General features: G+C 42.5%; 2 protein-coding genes across 2 annotated transcripts in view; one reads left to right on the top strand and one right to left on the bottom strand.

The window, feature by feature from the left end:
* The window catches only part of LOC310763985 (uncharacterized protein C10orf143 homolog), a 118,186-nt gene that overhangs the window by 65,224 nt on the left and 25,206 nt on the right, over positions 1-27,756 (top strand). The window lies entirely within an intron of this gene.
* On the bottom strand, positions 3,869-25,772 carry GLRX3 (glutaredoxin 3). Its single transcript, XM_083617065.1, has 11 exons — positions 25,510-25,772; positions 23,442-23,550; positions 17,523-17,597; positions 16,661-16,862; positions 12,436-12,608; positions 12,289-12,350; positions 10,106-10,163; positions 8,927-8,979; positions 7,782-7,821; positions 7,606-7,698; positions 3,869-4,142 (listed from the first exon to the last, which is right to left on the bottom strand). The coding sequence occupies exons 1-11, from the start codon at positions 25,590-25,592 to the stop codon at positions 4,092-4,094; spliced, it is 999 nt and encodes a 332-aa protein (XP_083473191.1). The 5' UTR covers positions 25,593-25,772; the 3' UTR covers positions 3,869-4,091.

The raw sequence follows: 27,756 nt of genomic DNA, 5'->3' as shown, positions 1-27,756 counted from the left end.
GCAGTCTTAAACAAAGCTGGGAGGATGGCAAGGGAAACCTTGAGGTGCAGTGGGTGGGCAGCGACATCCTATGGCTCTCGGAAAATATGAGCAAATGCATGATACATGCTGGAGGAAATGGCTAATGTGAAAGAGATCTCTCCTCCAAGCATGCATTTGCTCAATTAGCATCCCCTCTTTCTTTTTTTGCATTAGCTTTTCTCCTAGTCAAATGCTGTTATGGTCATAGCAAATGAAGACCTCACACTTTAATTCAGAAATACTTGATCTTACCTATAGCACAAACAGAAGGACCGCATTTGGGGCACAAACAGTCCTATGCTGACATCGTGTGGCAAAACACATCTTTGCATGCATGTGGTTTGTGATGCTCTCTCTAGAATGCTGGTATGCAGCACCCTCTTGTGGAAGCACAGCAGACATGCTGGCCAGCAAATACTTTCAAAGTAAAGCAGTTGTGCTTATAAAAATTATTACCAATCCAAAAAAAGGATATAAGAAAAATTAGGCTAGAGAGAACTGAGTTTGTTAACAAATAAGACTTACAGGTGTAGTACTGATTCAATGAAGTCAGTGCTAGTGCCAGGTTATTTTGCACCCTAGACAAGGCTAACGACTTGTACCTGCCCCCAAAAATTGCTAACTTCAATTTTCAAAAGCAGATGTCTTGTAGAAATGATATAGTTCTTCCAAGTATAAAATAAAAGTAAAATGTTATCAGAAATTTATAAGAAATAGCAAAGACTAATCTGTATAAAACTGTTTCTCTCAAAAGTCAGCACTGCACCCCTTGAGGTCTGCAGTATATATCTGTAGGGGGGACAAATACCAGAAAATAATCACATAACATCTGATGAGTGCACTGAAATTCCAGAATTCATCTATTTTGGTATCATAGAATAATAATAAAAATGTGCATCAAGTACCTTCTCAGTATGACACTTTATAGGTAAAGGTAAAGGGACCCCTGACCATTAGGTCCAGTCATGGCCGACTCTGGGGTTGCGGTGCTCATCTCACTTTATTGGCCGAGGGAGCCGGCGTACAGCTTCTGGGTCAGCATGACTAAGCCGCTTCTGGCGAACCAGAGCAGCACACAGAAACACCGTTTACCTTCCCACCGGAGCAGTACCTATTTATCTATTTGCACTTCGTGCTTTCGAACTGCTAGGTTGGCAAGAGCAGGGACCGAGCAACAGGAGCTCACCCCGTCACAGGGATTCGAACCGCCGACCTTCTGATCTGCAAGTCCTAGGCTCTGTGGTTTAACCCAGAGTGCCAGTTAGCTCCTATTATTTCTATAAGGGAGGCTCATTTGGGGGTTTTTAAACATTCAATATTTTAGGCACACATACACACAAACTCTTTCCAGCTCTGCAATATTTATAGGTAAATTTCACCCTGCTTCTTGGTTTTGCTTAATTTTAATGTCTATGTTGTGCCTGAGCTTTGAGACCTGTTCAGGCATTGTCTCAACCTGACGGCCCCCACCCTAGAGAGTTTCCCCCCATCTGTATAGCGTCTGTGTTGTGCTTTACTTATTACGCCAGAAAGGCACCTTTATCTTGTCCAGCATTTTACAAATAAATCAGTATAAAATTTAAGACCATCTTCTAAACAAGAAAGCTTAAAAGAAGATGGCTCACACTTGCATTCAAGAATATGTAATGCAATGAATATCCTGTAAGGTTTCTATGTGCTTGTAGGAAAAGAAAAAGATAGCTTTTATGGGGAAACTGCTAGAGTAGATGAATGAGGTCTCAGACTGAAATAAATTTTGGGGGGAAAGATTTGTCAGTATGAACCCCCCACAAAAAAAACTCAGTTTGGTGGGGACAGGGGTAAAGACTTGAGTCCTTGCTGTTCTTGGATGCAAGACTTTTACCCCTCACTTTTTTTAAAAAAAGTCTCTTCAGCCATTAGCTGGAGGTCTAGTTACACCTATCTCTTTAAGGCAGGTTTGCCTGACAGGTTGCCATCTAGATGTTTTGGAATTTGACTCCAATTATCACTGACCTGCTGAGCTAGCTGATGGGAGATGGAATCCAAAATATCCAGATGACTGGGGAAGGCTGAATTAGCAGCATAGTCATTGCCACAGTGTGCTTCCCTGTACTTAGCATGATAAATCTGATACCCACACTTCTAACCATGCTCTGACCACCTTTGCTTTTAGAGGGGCTTGCCCAGATTTGGTGATGATCATTAATTGACCATCAGTAAGTATTCAAGCAGCCAGAGAGGTGATTACAGAGTTTGGAATTGCACCAGCACTCACACTGTCAGTATTAACTGTTTTGTGGCAATTTAGCTGATCTTAATAAAAGATTATTACTCAACTGTGGCTTTTGGATTTATTTATGTTTTAATTGACTACCATGACAACAGTAGTTTCCAGGTTATTATGACTGCAGAGACAGATGTCTTATCCAACAGTCAGATTATTGACTGGGATTCCATTCAAAACTCACATAACCCATTTTAAAACACCTGCCCTGGTTGCCAGTTCATTTCCAGGCCTAATTAAAGGTGCCCATGCTAATGTTTAAAGCATTAAATGACTTTGGCTGCAAATACCCCAGACCACCTTCTTCCCTACAGACCCTCAAGGGTGTTAACATCAGCAGAGAGGGGACCTCTTTGTAGTTGCACCGTTCTCTAAAGCTTGTGTGTGGCGCTGGGGGGGCATTCTCTGTGGGTGTAGCAGAATGAGAGATTGCATTTGAGGAACTCCATGGAGGTGAGAAGAGGAGAAGGGAGATATAGTGCCAGGGACTGGCAGGACGCTGACAAGTGTGCACTGGGGAACAAGGGCTGGAGTCTTGACTCTGGAGAGCGGGTCAGTGATTTGTGGGGAACTGTACTAGCCAGGAGGCATGAACCAAAGGCAGGGAATGCTTCAAAGGTGGAGGGTGGAGCACAGAATGGGTCAGAAGAAAAGAGCCAAATTACGCTAGTGAAGGGCCATGTGCTTCTCCAGCCTCTCTTGCACCACTGTCTCCCAGAAGCAGGAGGGGACTGAAAAGGGATGAGCAGTGGAAGTTGCCGCACGGGCGTAATCTCCGGCTGCATGTGTGCAGCGCTTCGATGAGAGGTACATAAACTGGTGGAGGAGTGGCAACTGCTGCATACAATACCAACCTGCATACAATACCAACCTGGGAATAGCTGCCTAGACACAAGATTGGTATCTAGAGATGTAGAAACACTGTTATCTTTGAGAATAAAGAGTTAACTATCAACCATGTACATTCCTTTGGTTAGTAAGAGGCCCTAGGCGGTATGGCCAGGGCTCAGGGACGATGTGTGTTGCAGCCCAGCATCATCTGAAGGGCACTAGATTAGCTAGTCCTGCCTTAGTCCATGGCTTCAGGAAGAATCCATCAACTGCTGTAGTGGGCAATACAATCTACTTCATCTCATAATCTTCCCAGGTTAACCTCCTTGAACTGGTTCCTATGCCAATGCTCTATCTCGAGTGGGGAATGTGCAACCTCCCAGCTGTTGCCAGACTACAACTCCCATCATCCATGGCCTCTGGTCATGCTGAATGGGGCTGATGAAAGTTGCTAGTTCGGCAACATCTGTAGGGCCATAGGTGCTCCCCACTCCTGCTCTATTTGCCGCCACTTATTTGAAGAAGGTCCAAAGACATGCAGCTCAAACAACAGCATGCTGGATGGCAGCTTCTTCTGAGGCTGGTTTCTGAATCCAAGTGTGGGTTCAAAAATCCCAGGATACTCTGAGCCCAACAGAAAGGATCAATGAGCCACAGGAGACGTGAGTGAGGTCCACAAGTATTTTACAAATGCCGAACAATTTTGTGTGCAGGAGGAAAAATGAAAAGTATGCAAGAACACCACAGGCATTGTTGGCTTCCAACTTTAATTCAATTTGAAGATGCTTACGGCTTTACATTTAGGGTGAAAACCTACAATTACATACACCTGTAGTATGGCCTTGCGAAGCATGAGCAGGAAATCAGAAACCAGCATTCTATTCCTTCCGGCAAATCGTGAATTGTTCCAGTGCAACGAACAATCATACATTTTATATTTCATTGGTCTTCATTAACGTGTCCTTGTGATGCATTAATTTTCTCCTTTCAGGGTAGACGTCAATTCACCAGTTTCTTTTAGTTCCTGGAAAGAGAAAAAAAGGGGAGGTAGCATTCAGCGGCTGGTGCCACCAAAAGAACTCTAGTTGGCTTGTAATTCAGCTTTCCTCAACCTGGTGCCCTCAAGACTCCAACTCCCATTACCCCTAATCAAGCGATTTTGTTGTTTTGCATGCAGCTACGTTACTGCATATCTAACAAGAGGACAGAGAGATACCCAAAAGCTTCTGTTGCTTTAGAAGTCGGTCATCTATGGCCCTACCAGTCCTACAACTGGTAACCATTTCTCTGGTAGAAGCCAGGAGACCAGAGAAGAGACTGCAGAAGATAATTGCAGTTGCCCCAGCTGCAGCAGTGAGCAGTCACCCCTGCAGACTCCTTAGAAAGGGGCAAGCGTAGCAGATGAGGCAGGTGTCAGCTGTCTGAAAGACGGACCACAGGGCAAGTGCATGGCAGAAGGGCATCTCTGTCACCTTTAGCTAGCTCTAGAATGAGGCTTTGCTCAGTATACCTCCTCTCTCTCAACGTGCTCTCTAGAATCTGGGCAAGCGTGATAAGCAGGGAGAGGTTTGTTATTTGCTATCTTTCTGAACATGGAAAGCCCACCATATTAATCCAAGGTTGCACAGTGCACATCGGTGCCAAGGAATGGCTGCCACCAAAAGTATTGGCCCAATGCCTCTTCCTCGTGGCATTTAGCAAAACAGAACAAGCAAGCAGGATGCCATCATTGTTTTAGGTATTTCTACTGCTAGGAGTTGGGGAGGGAAGAGTGAAGCAAACAGTTTTGGTCTTAGCTATGCTTTGAAAAAGCAAGGCGTCGCCATTCCTTTGGACCAGGTTACCTGAGAGATCACCTTCTCCTCTTTAAAAGCCCCTTCTCAAAATGCACCACCAAGTGAAGTGAAGCAGATGGCTTCAGGAAGAGCCCACCCCCACTGAGAAATAGCCTCCCAAGAAAAGCTCACCTGCTGTCTTCTTTATGGTCTTTTTGGTTCCAGGTGAGTGACTTTTTCTTTATTTTACTTTAGGATTTTTTTAGACCAGTTGCTCAAAGAAAATTATTCATGTGGTGTGCAAGTCCACTTATATATAAAATATGATTAAAACACACCAGCTAATTAAAAATAAGTATATATAAAACCATATTTATGGTTGGTTTGTCATGGTTGTTGTTCTGTGTTTACGGTATATAAATTTAGTATAAATATATTACACCATAAATTTATTTATTTATTAACGTTTTCAAATATGTTGTAAGTTACTTGGAGGCCTCTGGGTAACAACGGACTAACAAGTCCAATAGATGATTATTCTTAACATATAACACCGATAAAATGTTTAAAATGAACAATTTATTCTCCCAGGCTTTTAGAAGCTGTCATCTTAAAATCTCAACTTTTATTCCACTGCCCATATAGTGTATCTTAAATTATACTGAGAATTTGGTTTTAGGCCTTTCTCTACCAGAACTTTTATGTTTCAAATGTTTTTATGATTTTTTGGTATTCTTCTTACTAAGAAGTTTTGGGGGGGACTTAGATAACTACTATTCGGCAGGCAAATACCAGAAATAAAAAAATAATAAATATAATCTTAGTTAGATCAACAGAGAAAAAGCTTGGGCAGGTTAATAGATTAAAAATAGGTTCTTTAACCAGGCATAATATAAGAGATTTCTTTATGTACTTTTTATTAACAATTATATTTTTTGGGCGGGGGGAGAGAGGGAAATGAGAGAATGATGCTGACCTAGAAAAACTTCCAAAATAACTTAACTTTAAACAGCATTTTGTCAACTTCAATTTGTTCAATGCCCTCTAAAAGGCAGATTAACATGACTAATTTCCCCAACTCTTTAAAAACTATATAAAAAGAACCCTTTAATGCACTACTCCGAGAAATAAATGTGTGGGGGTGTTTTTTTTTAAAAAAAAATGGATACATGAGCAACGTAATACCAACTTCTTTTTAAAACCTAATGAGATTTATTGATTCTGTCTTCCCGGGAGTTACAGTGCCTATGGTATTGGCTATAAAACATTCAAGACAAGAATAGGCTCAAGAGTATTTGGGTTTAGAAGCCTGCGCTTGTTCTGTTGCACACACACACAAAAATATATATCAGAAGATGCAGTTAACAAATGCAGATCTATTTTTGTTGCTTAGGGCCTTTTCAAGAAAGCACACAATAAAGCCTTACCTTTTCTCAGGAATGAGAGACAGTTTGCTAGGCAAAATGTCATCACCTTACTCAAGAAAACACAACATCAAAAAACTAAAACTGAGAACCAAATGAAAAGCTGTAAATGCACCCACAGGGGCGAAATGGTTCTTACAGGAAGGTAAGTGACTGCTGTCAAGAAAATACATTTCAGTGCTACACTAGCAGGCAACATAGTTGCACACTGGAGATTTAGGGCTCCTTTCACCAATATATTAAGCTAATGATGAGAGTCACAGGAAAAACCAACTAAGTCACTCAGTCTCAAATCAAAAAAAAAAGGATCAGAAAAAGGGGGGGTGAGTGTGTGTGTGTGTGTGTGTGTCACCTCACCACGGCTGAACAAAGAGGAGAGATGCTCAAACAAGGAATAAGAAAACTCAAAATGCAGAGAAAACGCAGAGATAGATCAGTCTAGAGGTAGCTGGGCAGGGAGGAATGCATAATAATAGAGATATTTACTTTGGAAATTTAAACGCTACCCTTCCAATGGGTTTGCATTGCGTAGGGCACCTTACAACAATAAAAAAAATCACATAGCATTTATGGCTGCTGTGTCATCAGCAGATAAAACCTCTGAACAACCAGGATTGCTTCTAAAGGATGTAAAAAAGGCACCAACCAAGGCAGGTTAAATGTTTGCCAGAATAAAAATGCTTTTTTGACCTGCCGGCAAAAAAAATAGGGGGACGGTGGGGTTCAACCGATCTCACAGAGCAAGATAATGAATGGCTGCTAGCCGCAGTGGACTGTGTTTTTACTTCCATTGTCAGAGACAGCATGCATCTGAGTATTAGTTGATGGGAATCACAGGTGGGGCAAGTGCTGCTGCAGTGAGGTTCTGATGAGGGCTTCTCACTGGCATCCGGTTAGCCACAGTCAGAACAGGACGATGGGATAGATGGGCCCTTGGCTTGACCCATCAGGCCTCTCCTTATGTTCTGGGTGCAACTCGTTATGGCTGTGATCTCAACCCAACTGACCAGGGCTCAGCCACAGCTACAACACAAGAGAAAGGAGCAGGTAAGCTGATATGCAAATTGATGGTTCCTTGGGTATCCTGGACCAAGACATGTTTTCATTGCTAATGACTCTTTAAAGTGAAGGTGTTTGCTGTTTAGGGATGTAAGAAGGAAACACCACCAGTTCGAAGAGCGACTAACAATAAAAACATGTCCAATATAAATGAGAACAAAATTTAGGAAGAACCTTTTTTTAAGAATGAAGATTACACACACTTGCCGACTATTAGGTCTTTGCTTACCTTCACAATATCCAGGCCTCCAACAAGTTCCCCTTTCACATACAACTGGGGGTAGGTTGGCCAGTTTGAATACTTTTTTAATCCTTGCCGCACCTAAAGAGAATAAATGCTTAGTCAGCCTTCCACGGTGCAGCTTTTAAAGATGACGACAGGAAAAGCGCAAGCAAACAACGTACCTCTTCATCCTCCAATATATCAAACGTTTCATAATCAACACTAAAAAAAAAAAAGAATAATATAAAAAAGAGTTTTCTTATACAGGCTAGGAATATTCACTCAGCTACGCTAATTACTATCGCTTATTTATCAGTGTAAACATGATCCCAGCGACTGTATTTCAAGAGTAAAATGCAAGACGTTGCAATCCTGTAGTGATATATTTGTTTATTTAGAGAATTTGTAGCCCACCCTTCGGCCAAAAAAGGCTCCCAGAGTGGCTTACATTACAATCAATTAAAACAAGACGGTCCCTGCCCACAATACTCACAATTTGAAAGAAAAAGGACACGCAAGGGAAAGGGGACAGGGAGGGAAGAGGAAAAATATACTATATATTTGGTGACATATCCTAATAAAAGAGAGAAATATTTACTGAAGACTAGCAGATAATCTTTACAGGCCAATCCATTTATGCAAATGAAAGTTAACTGGGCAAGGAATAGCTCAGTTGGTAGAGCACGAGACTCTTAATCTCAAGGTTGTGGGTTCAAGCCCCACGTTGGGCAAAAGATTCCTGCATTGCAGGAGGTTGGACTAGATGACTCTCGTGGTCCCTACCAACTCTGCAATTCTATTATTTTATAGTTCTGTGACATAGGTCAGCTCTACCATTTGCAGATGTTGCGGGGGAGGGGCTGAGGGGAAGGCTAGAGGTGAACCAAAGGGAGCCCCTGATCACCTAACACTAACATGCAACATGTTCCTAAGATCAGCTTCTGTAGAGGCACACTGCAAAGCAGCCAAGGTAGCACCTCTCAGGCAAAAGGAAGCATTTCTTCACACAGTTCAGAGGTGCTGCAACATTTGCTATTACAAGATTGTAGTAATAGCCACCAACTTGGATGGTTTAAAAAGGGGTTATGGATGTGTCTTGGTGGCTGGGGTAGTACCTCCAGTATCAGAAACACTGTGCCACTGTTGCGAATGGAGACTGCTGCTGTGCTGAGGTGCTGCTTGTGGACTTTTCATAGGTTTCTGGTTGACCACTGGGAGAACAGAATGCTGGAAGAGAGGGCCCTTTCGTCTGATCTAGCAGCACAGTTCCTATATATCTGTGATCTTACTTTAAGAACAGATTCAAGGCAGAAAAATATTTACATACCCGGTACCGTTTAGAATTTCTAGAATTTGCTTGCTGAATCCACACTTCGCCATCTGCAATAAGAAAAAACAACTCTGACGTGCATTATGTTCCAGTGCATGTATGTGGCATGTAGCAATCCCAAGTAAGTGTTTGAAGCACATTTATACACAACATTTTTATTTTCCACCTTCGCTACACCAAGGATGAGGAACCTGTGGCTCTCAAGATGTTGCACTGTGCTGATTGCTGGCCATGCTAGATGGAAGTAATGGAAACTGAGGTCCCTGGGAGACCAGGGTTCACATCCCCACTTGGCCATGACTTTGGGCCAGTCACCGCCTCTCAGCCTACCCTGCTTCACCGGGTTGTTGTGGGGATTAAATGGAGAATCATGTACACCACCTTGAAAGCCTTGAAGAAAAAGGTGGGATATAAATAAAGGGTTCCACACCCCTGCACTTCATCATCAGAAACCGAAACATGTGGCTACTTTACCAGCTCCTTAGGAATTCTCAGTTGTACACATCTGTATATGACCACGCAGGGAAGTAAGCAGTGTGAACTGCCCCATTCTACCCTCTGAGCTAAGGCGTCAGGAGAAGAGGAAAAAGAGATTGTTCTGTTGTGGCACCCCATTGATGGAACCTGGTGCCAACACTGTTATCATTTCAGCCCCAGGCAAAGGTATCTTTATTGCTCCTAAGCCTTTAATGTATTATTTTAACATGCTGTTAAAACGTATCCTTTTTTAAAACATTCTGTGTTTTCGTGCTCTAGAAAGCCATGCTGAAGGAGTGAAATTAAATATTTTCTTCATTCCCTACTTGCAGCAGCTGTCGGCTTGCTGTGTAGAGGTGAAAAACCCACAGCACCCACATATGACCACTACGTTACCTCCAGTATCAGAGAGAGTATGGTTCTGAACAGGCATCTAGTTGGCCGCCTTGAGAACAGAACGCTGGACTAGATGAAACGTCTTCCAATCCAGCAGGGCTCAACTTGTGTTCTTACGTTTATGATCTTTCACAGCCAGGTGCACTCCAGATGCTTTAAAATGACAACTCCCATCATCCCCAACTACTGGCTACACTGGCTGAGGTTTATAGGAGCTGTACTCCAAAACATCTGGGTGCCACTAGGCTGGGGACAGCTGGCCTAAAGGATTTTAAGCACTAAAAGCATTTCCAAGAGCCTTACCTGCTTATTTCCTTTCATAAAGAGCATCACAGAAGCTTTGTTTATCAGGTCTTTAAGCCTAAAACAAGAGGCGGGGGGAAATACAGATAAAGTAGAACAGTCTTAGATAAAGGATTTTTTACCTGGGTAAAAAAGGCAATACAGGAATTTAGCCTAAAAATTTGTCTAGGTTTTTTTCCCCCCCTATAATATTTTATTGGGATTTTACAAAAACATCAGTTTACAAAATACAAAAAAGAACATATGAAAAAATAACAAAAGGAAAAAAAAAACCTGGAAAAAAAATACATAAAAAGAAGAAATACAAGTAAAAATACAATATACAAAAAACGAATAGGTAAAAGAGAATTAAAAACAAATCCATTTTTTATAACTTTATGCTCATTAACTTGTTTCCTTGACCTCCTCACACCTCCCCTTTTTGTATTCCCATTTAGATAATCAAATCAGCAAATCCTTACCCTCTTTCATTTATCTTAACTCTATATCTTAACATATTATAACTCTATATTTTCATCCATTATCAATTCATTTTTGCATATTCTTATTAACTTTGTTGCTAATACCCCCTATTCAATCCAATCATCATTTTAACATTCATTAATTTTACAATATTTCTGTAGATAGTCTTTAAATTTCTTCCAATCTTCTTCCACCAACTCTTCTCCCTGGTCTCGGATTCTGCCAGTCATTTCCACCAGTTCCATATAGTCCATCACCTTCATCTGCCACTCTTCCAGGGTGGGTAAATCTTGTGTCTTCCAATACTTTGCAATCAGTATTCTTGCTGCTGTTGTTGCGTACATAAAGAAAGTTCTGTCCTTCTTTGGCACCAATTGGCCGACTATGCCCAGGAGAAAGGCCTCTGGTTTCTTCAGGAAGGTATATTTAAATACCTTTTTCATTTCATTATAGATCATCTCCCAGAAAGCCTTAATCTTTGGGCACGTCCACCAAAGGTGAAATAATGTACCTTCATCTTCTTTACATTTCCAACATTTGTTATCAGGCAAAAAAAATTGTCTAGTTTTAGAGCCACAGTGCTCCAGTTAATAATAATCGTAATTATTGTAAAAGTCGTTGTTATGATTATCATTATCATTATCATTATCATTATCATTATTATTATTATTGGCTGTCCCTCTGACTGCGTTGGCCCACAATAAAACATCAAACATTAGAAACTTCCCTTCCCAGGGCTGCCTTCAGATGTCTTCTAAAGGTTGTATAGTTACTTATATCCTTGACATCTGATGGAAGGGTTGTTCCACAGGGCGGGTGCCACTACCGAGAAGGCCCTCTGCCTGGTTCCCTGTAACTTCACGTTTCACAGTAAGGGAACCACCAGAAGGCCCTCAGAGCTGGACCTCAGTGTCTGGGCTGACCAATGTGAGTGGAGATGCTCCTTCAGGTATACTGGGCCGAGGCCATTTAGGGCTTTAAAGGTCAGCACCAACACTTTGAATTGTGCTTGGAAACGTACTGGGAGCCAATGTAGTCAGAACCAATGTTATACAGTCCCAGAGGCCACTCCCAGTCACCAGTCTAGCAGACGTAGGCTGGATTAGTTGTAGTTTCCAAGTCCCCAACAAGGTTACTGTGTATTCTGCTTGACCTGTTGCCTGCTTTCCTCCCAACGTTTTATTTCTAACCAAGTTTCACAACTAAGACTAGTGGAATCAATGTGCAATTGCCACCCTCAGGATTCAGGAATCCCCACACACCTAGATCACTTTGGGTTCCACATTATTGGAAGTCCAAGACCAGTGTGGACAAAGGCAGGAATTTGCCCTATTCTCGGGGAGAAGCAGAGGGCTGGATTGCACTCTGTGTAAATTGCAAAGGATTGGCTGGAGGTGTGAGGCACGCTGGTACAGGATGAGACAATTTAACAAAAAATAAAATATCCCCAGTTTTCCCCTTTGCTTTGGAGCTGAAGGTGACCCAAAAAAAGGTGAGGTGGCAGCAAATACCAGGTAGCAAGATCTGGCTGGCAGCTCTACAGGGTTGTTGTGCAGCAGATGGGCAAGGAAAATAAAGATGAATGAAAACCATAAGGCACAGAATTCCGTGTACTATGCACAGTAATCCTACACAACAATAATTTTAATGGGGAGATAATTAATGGAATATGTGATTTTCCTTCACAATATTTTTTTTTAAAAAGGTAAAATGTATCATACCTGTCTTCTATTTTATGTGCCTTGGGGCAGGTCGTCTCCAGCTCTCCAGAAGCCTCAAGCTCCTGAAAAGAAAATTATTTCAAATTCATAAACAAAACACTATTTTAAAATTACGTTACTGAAAATGCAGATCTTTTGTTTTCTTACCTTAACAATGTCCAGTCCGCCTATAAGTTCCCCAGCTACATATAACTGTGGGTAAGTAGGCCAGCTGGAGTAGGTTTTCAGGCCCTGACGTACTTCTTCATCAGAAAATATATCGAAGCTGCTATACGCAATGTTATGTTTGTTAAGAATCTCCACTATTTGTCTGCTGAAGCCTGGAGGTTATGGGAATAAGAAAAAGAAAAGCACAGACCTTAACAAGGCTTTAACTTTACCCAAAACTGTGGTCTAGTGTCTACATTATAGCTTATATTAATGTGTGTTGCAAGAAAGCTGCCCCCACAAAAAAGGTAAATCTCAAAGGAAGACAATGGTTATCCAAATTGCATACCCTAGCGAAAACTACAGAGCTGAGTTTACAGAGCTTGTCCTGCTGCTTGCTCTGTTTTGAAGTGTGATGTCCAGTTTAGGCAAAATCAAACCCAAATGCACATGCATATAAATGTAATGCTTTGATCCAACCAAGGCTGTTATTTTAATATTTAGGTAGATATATTTACAACATAATGAATATTGCTTCAATCCCCTTAAAAAAAAACACACTTTCAAGAATGCAGATTCAACTTATAGTGAGTTGGCATTAGTCTTATCAGTGTAAACAGAATTAATTTCCAAATAAAGCATACAGTTCAATTTCTGAACAAAATCTACCTTTTTTAACTATAATACAAAATTTTGATATTTGAACTGTTTGAAGCACTGCATGTCCCAAATCTGTAAGTCTGCACAATTTTTCTCCACATAGAAATATTTCAACCACACAAATTTCAGAAAAACAACGTTAACCTAACTCCTTAATTAGCAACTTGCATAAATATCAGTGTAATAAACCTGCATAAATATCAGTTTTGAAACCACAACCCATATCAAGTTTGGCATATTTTTCTGCTGTTTTAAAATCCTTTCCTAAAGAAAAATTATCTTCCTCAGACAACTAAATATCCAGTATATAAATTAAAGTAGCTCTACCTGGTGAGACCTGAAACACCTCACACCAATTTTCAAAAGTTTCTAATAAATGGGATTTAAAGCAACAAATTTTTAAAAGTTTCAGGCACATACAGACAAAAGGAACCTTTACATGATTTTCCATCTCACAAATTCATCCATTACTTTTGATATGTACTGTAGCTCCAGGTCCTCCATGATCTGCATTTTGAGCCATGAGCAAGTAGCATTTATTTATATGGCATCTAAGTTGCTTTTCTTCCACAACTGAAGCATTAAGTTCTTGTACAGCCTGGAGTGAAACAAGAATCCCGAATTCCACTTCCCCCCACTACCACCAACCCGCCATTCATCTGGGAGTTCATTAGTAAACAGCTACAGGCTGATTGCTGATGGTTATTCTGCTGCCAATATATTAACTCGTTTCTACTGTAAGAGGCTGAGAGAAGGAGAGAGAAAGAGAGCGCTTCATTTTAGCTGTAGGCAACTCCATGCAGACGAGAAAGATTGATTGGTGGCGGTTCATTTTTAAGGGTTAAAGTAGCAGACTGGAAATGTTATGCTTAGGGATAAAGTGCCAACACTGCTTTATTCCCATAACAAAAGGTTTAGGCTGACTTTCTGAGCAAACACCATCTGAGCAACGCAAGAGCTAATGAAAGCGCCGCTGAAGTGCGCGTACGCGAACACACAGGCCGCTTGAAGAGCGGTGCGGACGCTGCGCTGCCGGTGATAGGAAGCTAAGTACAATTATAATACTAATGATGTAAGCAAGCAACAAGCCCGTGAGCACAGAGCCAAGGGGATAGACCTCATTTAACATTATTATGAATTGGCTTTCCGTAGGAAGTGGCGAAATGCGGGACATAACAAGGATTTCTGATTCCACACCAAGATCCAATTACGCTCCGTTGCAATCGACAACCTGCTATTAGTATGAAAATTAGCCTGGACACCATCCATCAGGAACCTCTTCTGCACAAGATGCATTGTGCAGAAGCTCCCGGCTGACCCGCTCCTGGGCTTGAAGCTGCATTGCAAGCAGAGGGGGCTGAACTCCAGTAAAAGGCCAAGGGGCTGCTTTCTTACCCTAAGCCTGGGGCCATTCAGCTGTGGCACTCCGTACATTATCGGACTACAACACCCAGAGCCTCGGACAGTGCTGGCTACGGCTGACAGGGCCCCAGCAACATGGGGGCCACCACAGGTTAGCCCCTTCCCACCATCCCTACAGCTAACCCCCTCCGGTAGTCAACACAGCTGTCCTTGCGGCCCACTTGAGGAAATAAGGACCAGCTCATTATTGTGTTAGTTGTGTGAGATGCGGTACATATTATGAACGGCATTGGCTAGTGAGGTGTGAATGGACATATAGCCCAGTCACGACAAATGTCTCTCTAAGCCCAAGGGTGGGGGAAAACTATTCATATTCAATTTATTATAGAACAGCAAAGGAGAGCAGCAATGTTATCTTCAGCCTTAGTACTTTGCACTAATTCTGATCCTCCCAGATTACATGCAAATCACACCAGCTTTTGGAACTTGCTGCCCACCTGCAACCAGCAATTGCCCTCAAAAGACCACTGAGATAGTGAATTATCACTACCTTGCTAGAGACACACTCTCCTCCCACCCCCTGGACTGGTGGACTTGCAGGCTGCACTGCGTTAACACGCCTTTGTCAAGGCATTGCAAATAGCTCAGCTTTTCCCTCTTGTAGAAGGAATATGCATACGGTGCATGTGCAGCCAGTACCAACCCGCATAAGCACAATATCGTACTGTGGTGCTTACGTAGGCACCACGTCACATGAAGGCATCTGTACACGAGAAATATTAAAGCTCTCCATAGAGCCATATTAAGATGCAAGCTTCAAACCTGAAGCCACTGCTCCATCTGCAACCCCAGACAGTAGGGTGAATTTTTATGTCTCAGAGCAAAGAAGGGGAACCTAACTAGGGCATTGTTTGCATTCTGAGAATTCAATGGCAACTTCAGCAAGATGATGCCCTTTCATTGCTGGGACTCTGTTTGCTTATAAGCTTGTGGGGAGAGAACCAAAAAATGTATAATGAGTTAACAGGGCCTAGGAATTCATTTGTCATACCTTGATCTCCATTATTTCAGTTTAGTTCATTCTTCTTTTTTAAAGTGGTATATGAACATTATTGGTAATGAAAAGACAGTACATTCCATAATTAGAGCCATTTCCAGAAGAAAAAGAAAATGAAGATTCAGTAAGGGTACCAAATTGGCTAAAGGAATCAAAAATTTTATTCTTGGGTTATACCACCTAAATGTCAATGTGTCCTTTAACAAAATCACTAACCCGACAGGTTCAGTGATGGAATGTCAATTAATTTCCACCAATGGATGTTAACAAGAAGCGATTCTGAAATGTTTTCTTATAGGCTGCTAACTGCCATCCCTAAACAAATGCTTATGCTATGTCTCTTATGGTATGTATTGCTCAGACTGATGCTCATGCAATGGACCTCAGTGATCCACCTTGAGTTTCTGAGGGCAAATACTCTGTCACTTGACCCTGAAAATCTGCTGCTTGCTTAAAACATCTCCCTCTGCACGGTTTTAAGACATGTCCTGTTTTACTCCCCTTTTAATTCCATTGTTCAATCAGCACACAGCTATTCTTACAGAGCAACATGCTGCATGCGAGGACCTCTGCACACTGACAAACAGATTGCTGAAGGGGAGGAGGCAGAAAACAGAAAAAGTTAGAACTGGACCCAAGCACAAAAAAAGTTTGAGAACAGTGCTCTGGCTTAATGACTGTGGCTTTAAGCCTCAACTCATTCAGGCAATACAGCTGCGTGGACATGGCTGGACTTGGGCTGCTAGGTGCCCTGGACACAGTGGAAACCTATATTTGCATCACCGTTATTCTCCATCCATCTCCATTCCAACTCCACTCTAAGGTCCTAAACCTCTGGCCTAACCAACTGTTGATCTAGCAACCATATTCTACCTTTCGGAATCTAACAAGATGGGCCAATACAAAGGCTATAGCATGGCTGCAGCTAACAGGGTGCAAGGCAGCCTTGAAGGGGAACAGCACTATGCCAATCGACTTATCCCCTCTGGAGCCTAGGACAACAGTTCCATTTGTCGCAAAGGACGGACCAACTATGGTGACAAGAATAGCAGCCACTCAGATAGAAAGAGTAAGATATAATATTGTTAGGTACTCCTTAGGTATCAAGCCCTGCTGAATAAAATATAAATTTAAGACAATTCCTACCACAACGAGGCTCCTGAGGTGTTCCCTTCATAAACAGCATGCAAGGTGCAGCATTTGTCAGTTTCTGGAGTCGCACATTCAGGTCTTCTTTCACATTGTCATTAGAGCCAGGCGGAATGGTTGAGCTGGAGGCGTGGCGCTGGACTTTCTTGGTCAGTTCTGGTGCATGAGCACCGTCTAATCGGTCAATTTTTTGGGAATTCTACCAACAGAGAACAGCAGTTTGGGCAAACATTATGAACTTCACAAGCACAGTCTTTAAAAAGCTATTGGAATTTGAACACACATACTCTCTCTCTCTCGCTAGACCATATACAAGCGTTATTTTGTAGGATTCAAGTCAAAGCAGGTTAAAAGCCCCCAGAGAAATCCACTGAGTGCTACTGGTGTACAATCTCATTTCTGTAGGGCTAACACAACTGAAGGGAGCACACACATGGCCAGAACATGTAGTAGGTTAACTAACCCAAGCTCTGCGCTTGGTGAATCGAATTTTGTTAGAACTCGCTTTAACAACAATATTATTACCTGCCAAAAGGATTTTGGACGAATCACCACAACGAGCTTAGGAACCAATCAATAGTCATCTCCACATCACTATCCAACAGTGTTAAAAGGTTTCAAATTCAGGAACTGCCTGGTGATGCAGAATGTATTTCTCAAAAAAATGTTTCTGCAAGTTACAGCGTAGGGTAGCTTCAATTTTTTTGAAATGGGCCTTCACCACATGGCTAAGACGAATGCAATTCCCAGCATTCCTAAATTAATCAAATGTTACCTCTGAACAAAGTATCACACCAGCACTGAGAACAGAGAACATCATAAGCATCCATGGACGTAAGCGAGCTAAAAAAAGGCTTACCTTAAAAAACAAGAATGTTGGGACTGAAGTAATTTCATATTTTTCAGACACTTCGGGAACCGCTTCAGCTTCCAGCTTAAAAACAAACAAACATAAAACATCTTTTGTTTCCAAGCTCTTATTTATAGTTTAGATTGTGCTGGCTGATCTTGTCTACACTGTTCTTTTAGTCATGTTAAATGTTTAAAAAGGATTTCAGTGCAAAAGTTTGTGACACATTTGCATTTAAATGAAACTCACAGGGAAGGCTTGTCATCCACTGAGCCTGCAGTGTCAAAACAGGTTCAGAGGTTTTTATTTTGTTGCACATTTCAAAAGATGCCTGGAGGCTGTGAATAAAAATTTTGGTGCACTAGTGACCTAGTAAATTTTCAATCATATGCAGCTACTACTATATTGAAATCCATAAATCACTGACCCCAGTTATGTCATGATTACAGTGCTTATTTTCTGCCCACAGCAATTCTTGCTGTTTGCTCTATTGACTAATTTCAAGAGGCAGTACATCATGACTGACATTTGCAGCCTTCTGCAAATTATGAAGCAAAAAAGGAGTATTTCTTCAATAAACTATTGATGCCTGCTAAATTTTTGTTTTTAACTCCTGCAAGACTGCTAGATATTATTATACTTCTGACCTGAAACCTAAATAGATCATCAAATACAAAATTGTAGAAAATGCAAATATCAAATACATTTCCATTTACAAACACAGGAGACACATATGATCCAACTATAAAGGACTATATGACTGTCGGGAAACGGGAGGCAAACAGGGTAGTTTGCTTAAGAGCACATTAATTCTGGCATGTGATGTACATGTGTGAATGCCTGAAATATTGGTGAATGTTGACGTTAGCATGTGAATGCCGATATCCCCAATGAGTTTTGTGGATATCCTAAAACAGATATATTTTAAACACAGTATTCATTGGGGTTTCTAAGCTGGGGAAGGGCCATGCTCATCTGATTTCCATGCAGCAAGCCCCAGGGTCCAATCCTGAGCATCTCCAGGTAGGACAAGGAGAGAACCCAGCCTAAGATCCTGTAGAGCCATTGCCAGAAAATGTGGATAATACTGAGTTAGCTAGATCAAGGGTCTGACTCAATGTTAAGGCAACTTCCTATGTTTCTATGCCCTTAGAACTGAGGTTCTCTTTTGGAGGACGTATGCTTCTGCATACACATTGCTGGAAAATGCAGGAGGCGAGAGTGCTATTGCGGTCAGCTCTTGGCTCCTAGGCTCCCCATAGGCATCTAGCTGACCACTGTGAGGACAGGAAGCTGGTCTAGATGTCTGACTGGCTCTTCTCATGTTCTTCATTGTTGGAGATTCACAGCATTTGGGAGGCCTATCAACGTTTAAGCTGTCTTAAACCAAGTGAATTTCATGTCACGCATACATGGCGATTTGTAAGTGGAAACAGCAAGACGGAATGAGCTACTTGAACTTTAAAGAAAACCCGGTGACTATCTGTTGTGAAGATAAAGGGTAATGAGACATTAGGGGTGAAGAGAGATAAATTAGGAGACCAAAGTCACATTGACATCTTGCACTTTATCCTGAAACTACAAAAAATCAGTACACGTCGATGCAAATTTTCAATACAGTGGTACCTCAGGTTAAGTACTTAATTCGTTCTGGAGGTCTGTTCTTAACCTGAAACTGTTCTTAACCTGAAGCACCACTTTAGCTAATGGGGCCTCCTGCTGCTGCAGTGCCACCGGAGCACGATTTCTGTTCTCATCCTGAAGCAAAGTTCTTAACCTGAGGTAATATTTCTGGGTTAGCGGGGTCTGTAACCTGAAGCGTATGTAACCTGAAGTGTATGTAACCCGAGGTACCACTGTAAAGCGTATTACTTAAGGTGCAATTAAAACAAAGAAAACAACCTTGACTGTGGAAAGATAGCAATTCCAGCTAAGTTTAATTTTTTATGTTTGTATGATCAGGACATGGAGCAGGATCAATTTCCCACCCTTCTGTTGTTAGGTCATAAAGCTTTAATATTTCCTACTATTAGGGAAATGGAACATTATTGTGCAGGTTTTCCTGTGCCTAGCTGTTTGACTCTTACGGTAAGCATCTCTGCTTATTTCAGTGGCACCTAGAGGTGACTCAAGTGTCCAGGTGCTCATGACAAACTCCATCCCAACATAACTGAATCAACTCAGTATATATGTGGGATCAATGTTTGAAAGCTCCTCAACAACATCTTAGGTACGGTTCTCTGTGGTGGCAGCCTTTAAGTGGTGGAATTCCTTCACTCCAGAAGTTCATTATACAGTTTTCAGCAAATGCTGAAGATGCACCTCTTCACCCTGGCTTTGAAACTTGGTGTGCATTTTCAGGATGCGGGTGGCACTGTCATCTAAACCACTGAGCCTAGGACTTGCCAATCGGAAGGTCAGAAGTTCGAATCCCCGTGATGGGGTGAGCGCCCGTTGCTCAGTCCCTGCTCCTGCCAACCTAGCAGTTCAAAAGCGCGTCAAAGTGCAAGTAGATAAATAGGTACCGCTCCGGCGGGAAGGTAAACGGCGTTTCCATGCGCTGCTCTGGTTTCACCAGAAGCGGCTTAGTCATGCTGGCCACATGACCCAGAAAAACTGTCTTCGGACAAATGTCGGCTCCCTCGGCCAGTAAAGCAAGATGAGCACCACAACCCCAGAGTCGTTCACGAGTGAATCTAACTGTCAGGGGTCCTTTACCTTTACTATTCTTGTGATTGAAATTTGTTTTCATTGTTTTCAATACTGAATTTTAAATTGTTGTAACACGACCTGCTGGTGGAGGGCAGGCAGTAAATTTAACAACAGCAGCAAGAAGGCAGACTTTTATTTATGTTTTTTTGCCCTCACTTTGTGGGACTACTTGTGGTGTGGTTTCTATAGTATTTTAATGCATTTTTAAAAAAACAAAAGAACTCTTACTACAATAAAAGGTTACATGCCACAGATGTAGCTAGCCATTCTGAGGTGGCAGAGCTACAGAAGGCAAATCAGCTACATCTCTGGCAAACAAGGACAATAAGCTTTCTTTTCTCTTTTCTCTTTTCTGTTTCTGTTTAACATAATTGATGTTGTACTTTCATGTTGCATCTTTCCTCATTGTTACTCACTGAAAGCCCCATCTATTTTCAGTTAATCGCTACACGCAAACGTATTAATTTTATAATTAATTTGACTTCAGGCAATACAATTATAGACTTGCACAATGATGGGACTTTACTTACTGTAGCTAACTGTTACCAATAGTGACTTAACGACACATTACTCAACTACAAGAACTACTAGTACAATAATGCAGAGTTCTGTTCCATACCATACATCAAGACCAAAACTGTTTGGCTGAAACACTGCGGTCACAGGTATTTATGTTCTAAGTGTCATGGTGGGGCATCTTAATGGCCCAGTTCACACAACACATTACACCACAGTTAAAAACGACCTGTAGTTTAATATAAACACACCTTGTGCTAGTGTGCACTGCTGGAAAGTAATTCCACTACTTTCCTGTTCCTGCTGATGCCACACCGCCAGGAGACAAATCACAAGAAGCAGGCCAAGAGCAAATCTTGGGTACCGCTGGTGGTTTTGCTTGGAAAGAAATAAGCCATGAGTCTTGAGTTCAGATTGCAAAACAGTCCAGACCTTTGCTTGTTTCCCAGCAGAGAAGTAGGAACTTCTCAGCAACATACACATTCCCGCAGTTTGTTTTTAACTACGGTTTCACTGTGACATGCAAACTGGGCCAATATCAATTTCTGGGCGTAATCTATCATTATTATTGTTTATTGCATTTGTATCCCAACTATTTCTCCAATGAGACTGGAGTGTTATACATGGCTCTCCCCCTCCTCATTTAAAGCCCACAACAATCCTGTGAGGTACATTAGGCTGAGAGGTGATGACTGGCCCAAGGTCACCCAGTGAAGTTCATAGCTGACTAGGGATTTGAACCCTGGGTCTTCCCTTTGAATGGCACTAACCGTTCAACCACTGTAACATTTTCATATGGCACAAAGCACTGTGAGGTGTTGGTGGGCAAGCAAATCAACTGGTCATACACAGGGACAAGCTTGTGTCTCACATTAGTTGAAGTCAACGGTCAACTATGAGGAAGCAGGCCAGTGGCACAGTTGCTCAGGACAACCCTTAACGAGGTATCTTGCAAAGATATTTCCATGAGCAGAGGGGTTGGGGTTAATTAATAGGGTAGGCCACATGGCAATTGACACCTCATCATGGTTTGAGGAATTCCTAAAGCATGGAGCTGAGGAATACTGACACAAAAGTTTAATGTTTGTTTTTCAGCACGATAGGGGTGTTTTAATCCAAACTACTAATGAAGGGTTGATGAACAGCACTTGTAACTAGTGCATTTTTCTTTTCCTACCTACCAGAGTGCTGGTTCTGGGACATACAAGTATTATTACACAAATCCAGATTTCAATCTACCATAGGAAGACAGCCACCATACATAATTATGCAAACCCAAAAACTTACGTATCTTTGTTAGGTGAAATCAGTAGCTAAAACACAAATTAAGAGAATATCTATTTACCCAACCAGCAGCATCATTACATCTAATCACACAAGTGCAGGGGGACTTTTTTAAAGAGTAGTATTACTCTCTTAAATCCCTCAGATAAGCAGATCAGGATTTAGTCAATTGCATTACAGGAAAAAAAGCTACTGGGAGTTGTATTAAAAGTGCTAGCTCAAGTAACTAAATGAGAAAAAAAGAGTATTAGCATTATAGCTGGATACTTGGCAATCAAAGATTTGGATGGCTATTTCATGTCAACATTTTGAATACCAAGCCTCTTAGACCTGCTTGCACCCTCAGATCTTAGCCATAGACTACTTATGTCTCACCAGACCTCTTTCTATCAGCTTTCCTTATTACAGAACACTACCTCCTGTTTTTATACTGATGCTTGCAAACAACCACTGAGTCCAGGCTTTCACCAGAAAGTAAGCGCCATCTCAGCGTTTTCTAAGGCAACCAAAGACCACAGCATTGAAGTAAGGAGAGGTTCTCTCCCTCCTCACATACTGTGGAGATTTCTCCTCTGCCCATCATCCATACCACCATCAGCATCAAGGCACAGGCCCCACTCTCCAGGTCCAGATTTGCTTTCCACACCTAGTAGGAGCTTCGATCACAGGGCATAAGTGTGTGTGTGTGTGTGTGTGTGTGCGCGCGCAGCTCAGAGTATGGTATTGATAAGACCAAGGGTACAGTTTCGACCCCCGTGTGGGGCAGCTGCATATTCCTGCATTGCAGGGGGTTGGACTAGTTAATCCTCAGGGTCCCTTCCAACTCTACAAGTCTATAATTCTATGCATGCACCTCCCCATTGAAAATACATTTCTTTCAATCACCTCCCACTGACTTCCATGAGATAATTTTACAGACTGTGGCATTTCCTAGGCTGCTAAGCATTGCCCCTACTCTCGACGCTGTCACCAATTAGCTTTAATAAGTTATTGTAGTTTTAAAGTAAGGGAATAGAAGAGTCTATGACACTTACAGTGGTACCTCAAGTTAAGAACTTAATTCGTTCTGGAGGTCTGTTCTTAACCTGAGGTACCACTTTAGCTAATGGGGCCTCCCACTGCCGCCGCCACGCGATTTCTTTTCTCATCCTGAAGCAAAGTTCTTAACCTGAGGTACTAGTTCTGGGTTAGCGGAGTCTGTAACCTGAAGTGTCTGTAACCTGAGGTACCACTGTACTACTAAGGAAAGAGAATAGCAAGGCAATTGCAAAGCCACAATAGACCCAAGTTGCCAAGTTCCAAGGTTTTAAGCAATGGAGGAGCAGCTAGAGTAGTTACGCTTCCACCTTTTCCCAGTATGCACACAGCAAACATTCATGTTAAATCAAAAGCAGATAACACGTCAGTTCAACTTACTTTCACAAATGCAACCTGTAGATGCTCCTTTGCTAGCTCAGCCATGACATTGTTCATTTGAACACACTGAGGAGCCCATGGGGCCCAAAAATGAACCACCACTAAAGACCTGTGATGAAATAAACAGGGAAAACAGAGAGGTCAGATGCCAGCAAAACAATGTAAAATAAAAGCAATCAGAGTCACGGTGAAAGGTTCTAGCTTTAATCACTAGTTATCTCACTTGAAAAGATCTCGGGAAGAGGACAGAAAAGGTTTCTCTCTGCCTGAGACCCTGGAGAACCGCTTCCAGTCAAAATTGAGATTAGTTGGCCAAACAGACCAACGATCTGACTCCATGGCTGCATTTAGATTGTTCTCTGTCAGCTTAAAAAGCCAAGATATGAACAAGCTGTGTGCACATCTTCCTTTACACAAGCAAGCTGAGAAAGAAGGAAGTTTTCTGTTAACCAGAAGCTAGAAACTATAGTTAACTGCCTCTGATTGCATTAGAATATTTTAAAACAATTTCAAACCATGGCTTAATATCCTGGCTTTGGAACAAGGGGCTTAATATCCTGGCTTTGGAACAAAGCCGTTAGCCATAGTTTCCTGGTTCAGACAAAATGGGAAACTAGGGTGAACTGAAAAGTTACTGGTTTGCTCACCTCTGCTACAATGGGAGAAGACAGCTGGTACACAGCCACAAGGATTGCTCATATCACAGTATATGGCAAACCAATGCTCCCCATGGCCTGCCTTCTGGTTCTACTCAAGGCAGTGATCCAAATTCAACTCTCACTCACTGCCACATATCCCATTTACATATTCCGGGTAATTTACAACCATGATGTGTTGCCCCTCAGTGGGAGATTGCATAGCGAAGATTTCCAACCTAGCAATTCCCTGTAGGACCACACTAGAAGGTACAAACTGAGCCTGTTAATTCACCTCACATTAATCCATTATACCCCATCATTCCATGAGATGGATAAATAACGGTCCTGGCAGTCATAGAGGTTCCGCAGAGAAAAGCTGGTGACAACTAGGGCTGGGGCTTTCTTTTCCAACACGCTGGGTCTTTTTCACAGGTCATGCTAGCAGAAATCCATAGTGTTTTTAAATCCCCTTTATTTGAGAAAGAGAAATCCCAATCACAGGGCGGGGGCATCTTTCCCTCCTGGTTGGGTGTGTAAATCGCTCCCATACATGGGTATCAACCTTGTGTTTAAACACTAGTCTCATAGCCACAGGCAAACCAGAAATACATGACGGCAAGTGGATGAGCTGGCAGAAGAGCAACATAGCAATCTAGCCTTCTATTGCACTCAGCACACAAAGGAAGCCATCTGCAGAACTTTTGTCTCACCTTTATCAACACTCGGCAGGATAGTAAAAAAAGTGGGGGCATTCTAATACTATAAAGTTATGGCCTGCAAAGACACTCATACATCAGGAAAAGTGTGCAGATCCCTTTTTTAAAAAAGTATCAGCACTTAAGTCTGGTGGAGTGTCATTTATGTGATCTGACCTGCTCCCTTAACCTCTGTCCTGTGGGGGAGCCAAGACCATGCTCCCGCTCCCGCCCCCATACACACGTGTCCTCAAGAGGCGCTTTCATATTTCACACGATTATGGACTGGACCCTAAAAGCGCACACTTCTGGGAAGTAAAACTGCGCACAAATTAAGCCTACTTTCAGAAGGACGGCGGCGGCGTTGAGCACGACCCCCGAAGCCCGTCTACTCAGAAGTAGGACTTTGAAGCCTTATTTATTCCCGCACAGGAGAAGAACTCTTGCCACCCTTCAACCCTCTCGATCGTGAGAAGGGTAAAGGGAGCGCACAAGGCGGGATAACGACGGCTGAACTCCTAGCCACGCTGGCTGGAGAGAAAGCCCCCATTCGGCTCAGCAGCCCAAAACGTCGGAATGGACACCCGCATCAAGTGAACGCGTGAATGCGGAGCGGCGGCCTGGCAGCGGGCGCTGCTGCTGTTGCACCGCCGGTTTCGGCTGCGGCTCCTTTTCCTGGCTGTTTGCCAGCCTCGGAGCCGAGCTGGGAAGGCGGCAGCGGCAGCAACAACGTACCTTCCCGGCTGCTGCAGCAGATCGCGGAACTGGTCGGCGGACGCCGCTTCTGCCAGAGCTGCCGCTCCTCCTTCCGCCGCCATGGCTGGTGCTGATCTCGGCGGCACCGCCAAGCAAGGGAGGGAGAGAGGGAGGGGGACTGGGAGGTGCTAAACGCACATGTCGCCTACCAGCCTATCGCCTCCGCTAAGGCGGCCTCACTGCGCATGCTCTAGGGTTGTTGTTGTTTTGTTTTTTCCCCCTCACCCGCCGATTCATCCTCGGGAACACTTGCTGAAATCCCGCGCATGCGGCTTAGCGAGAAATGAAGCCCTGCGGTTCCAAAGCGGCCTGCCCACAACTCCTATGCAGGTGTAGCCAGCGCGCCTTGTTCTTAAGGCAGTGCATAGCTTAGAGGCAAATGCCACTAAAACTTTACTGGGACTTTTAATGTTGGTGCACGGGATATATCCATGTTTGCAGTTGTGTGCACACACCCACACCCAGCCAGTCTGAAGAACGTAGGAAACTGCCCAACACCGACTCAGATCTTGGTCCACCTAGATCAGATGCAATGGAGATCACGCTGAGCAGGCAGCTCCTATATGAATTGATGGGTACATTCCATTCTACTGTTCAGGATTTTATAATAACTTTGCTTGTGACAGAGCGTGAATGATGTTTCTACTTTCTGTGTCATGGAAGTAACTTGACCATAATTTCACTCCCTGAAGCCTATTCCCGCCCCCACCACACCACCCTGCCCTCCTACAAACTAATGGGTCCACTACTTCCTATGGGGGTGTGGGGCAAGTAAGAAACTTTAAGGTTAAATTAGAAAATGAGAGACGGGGCATCTCCTGGCCTCAATTCACAGAGACATACAATTGCCTTCTTTTTAGCATTTTCTGGTCATTCCGATATCTAGTCCTGTTTGCAATACAGTACTGTACCAAATTTCATTTTTCTAGAAGTAGCTTGACTACAGCATTTGGGATGCACCAATAGCTCCTCACCCCCCATTTTGAAAGGATTGTTGTGCAAGAGTCCATTTATTATTATTATTATTATTATTATTATTATTATTATTTGGACACCTTCATAACATGTACCCCAAATTTCAGCACCCCAGCTCATTGGGGCATACTTCACAATTTGATACAGTGGTACCTCAGGTTACATACGCTTCAGGTTACATACGCTTCAGGTTACAGACTCCGCTAACCCAGAAATAGTGCTTCAGGTTAAGAACTTTGCTTCAGGATGAGAACAGAAATCGTGCTCTGGCGGTGTGGCGGCAGCAGGAGGCCTCATTAGCTAAAGAGGTGCTTCAGGTTAAGAACAGTTTCAGGTTAAGAACAGACCTCCAGAACGAATTAAGTACTTAACCTGAGGTATGACTGTACTCCTTTCAGTGAGGCTTTAAGCTGTTGTAGATATTACAAACAAAAATGCATACAGTCATACCTTCTTTTCAAACTTACTCATAAGCATGCCTGCTATATCCAGTATAAAATGCACCTCAATACTATGCATATCAACACAGAAATAGGTGACACTGATTTCAGTCACTTCCAAGGTAACCATGTACAAGTCTGCCGTCCCATACACATTTACATGAAAGTGGAACTTCCTTCCTTTCAAGAAAACCTCCATAGGGTTGTGCTGAAAGAATACAGCTGTGTAGTTTGATCCTATGTTCAGCATAACATGGCTGCATTGTTTAGGGGAATAAAGATACAATCTTGTTCTTCCTGCCATTTGTGATGAGTACAGGGTTCAACGCTTTGTAAAACAAGAGCAGAGACTTAATATTAGCTCCTGCTCAAACACAGGCAAGTTGATTGTCTTGAACATAAAAAAGGCAACAGAGAAGCTTTCCCAAAATGGAAGTGCAGTTTTGAGATAAGTTTCACTTGTTGAATTTGCTTAGCATGCATCTGTTAAAATTATAAGAGCCTTGAGGGAAAGGGTAATGTTTAGAAATACAGCTCACCTAAACTCATCACTCAGAAGCACAACCACTCCCATTTGATTGAAATAAGCTTAAATCTACTCAAGTGTAAGCAATCCTGTTTTAGTGGCTGAAAGCAATTTGTAGCAATAAATTTAAGTTAAATCCAAGGATTCCAAAGAAAAGCCAGCACATGTACCAGTTTCTCTTTAAACTGCTCCCACCATAATTCATTAAATTAGGAACAGAGGAAGCTACCTTATACTGTATCAAAAGGTCATCCAATGAGCTTTGTTGCTGTGCAAGTCCCAGGC

This window comes from Podarcis filfolensis (assembly GCF_964270895.1).
Source record: "Podarcis filfolensis genome assembly, chromosome: 5".
NCBI classification, from domain to species: Eukaryota; Metazoa; Chordata; class Lepidosauria; order Squamata; family Lacertidae; genus Podarcis; species Podarcis filfolensis.
Note: the sequence above shows the minus strand (reverse complement) of the source record. Positions and strands in the feature narration are given on the sequence as shown.

What these genes read in the sequence shown, in the direction of transcription:
- GLRX3 (XM_083617065.1), bottom strand. Translation starts at nt 25,592, where the DNA reads ATGGCGGCGGAAGGAGGAGCGGCAGCTCTGGCAGAAGCGGCGTCCGCC. An exon ending in CAACATTCTTGTTTTTTAAG is followed by an intron (nt 16,863 to 17,522) that starts GTAAGCCTTTTT and finishes CTCTGTTGGTAG; the next exon opens with AATTCCCAAAAAATTGACCG. An exon ending in GCACATAAAATAGAAGACAG is followed by an intron (nt 10,164 to 12,288) that starts GTATGATACATT and finishes CTCTTGTTTTAG; the next exon opens with GCTTAAAGACCTGATAAACA.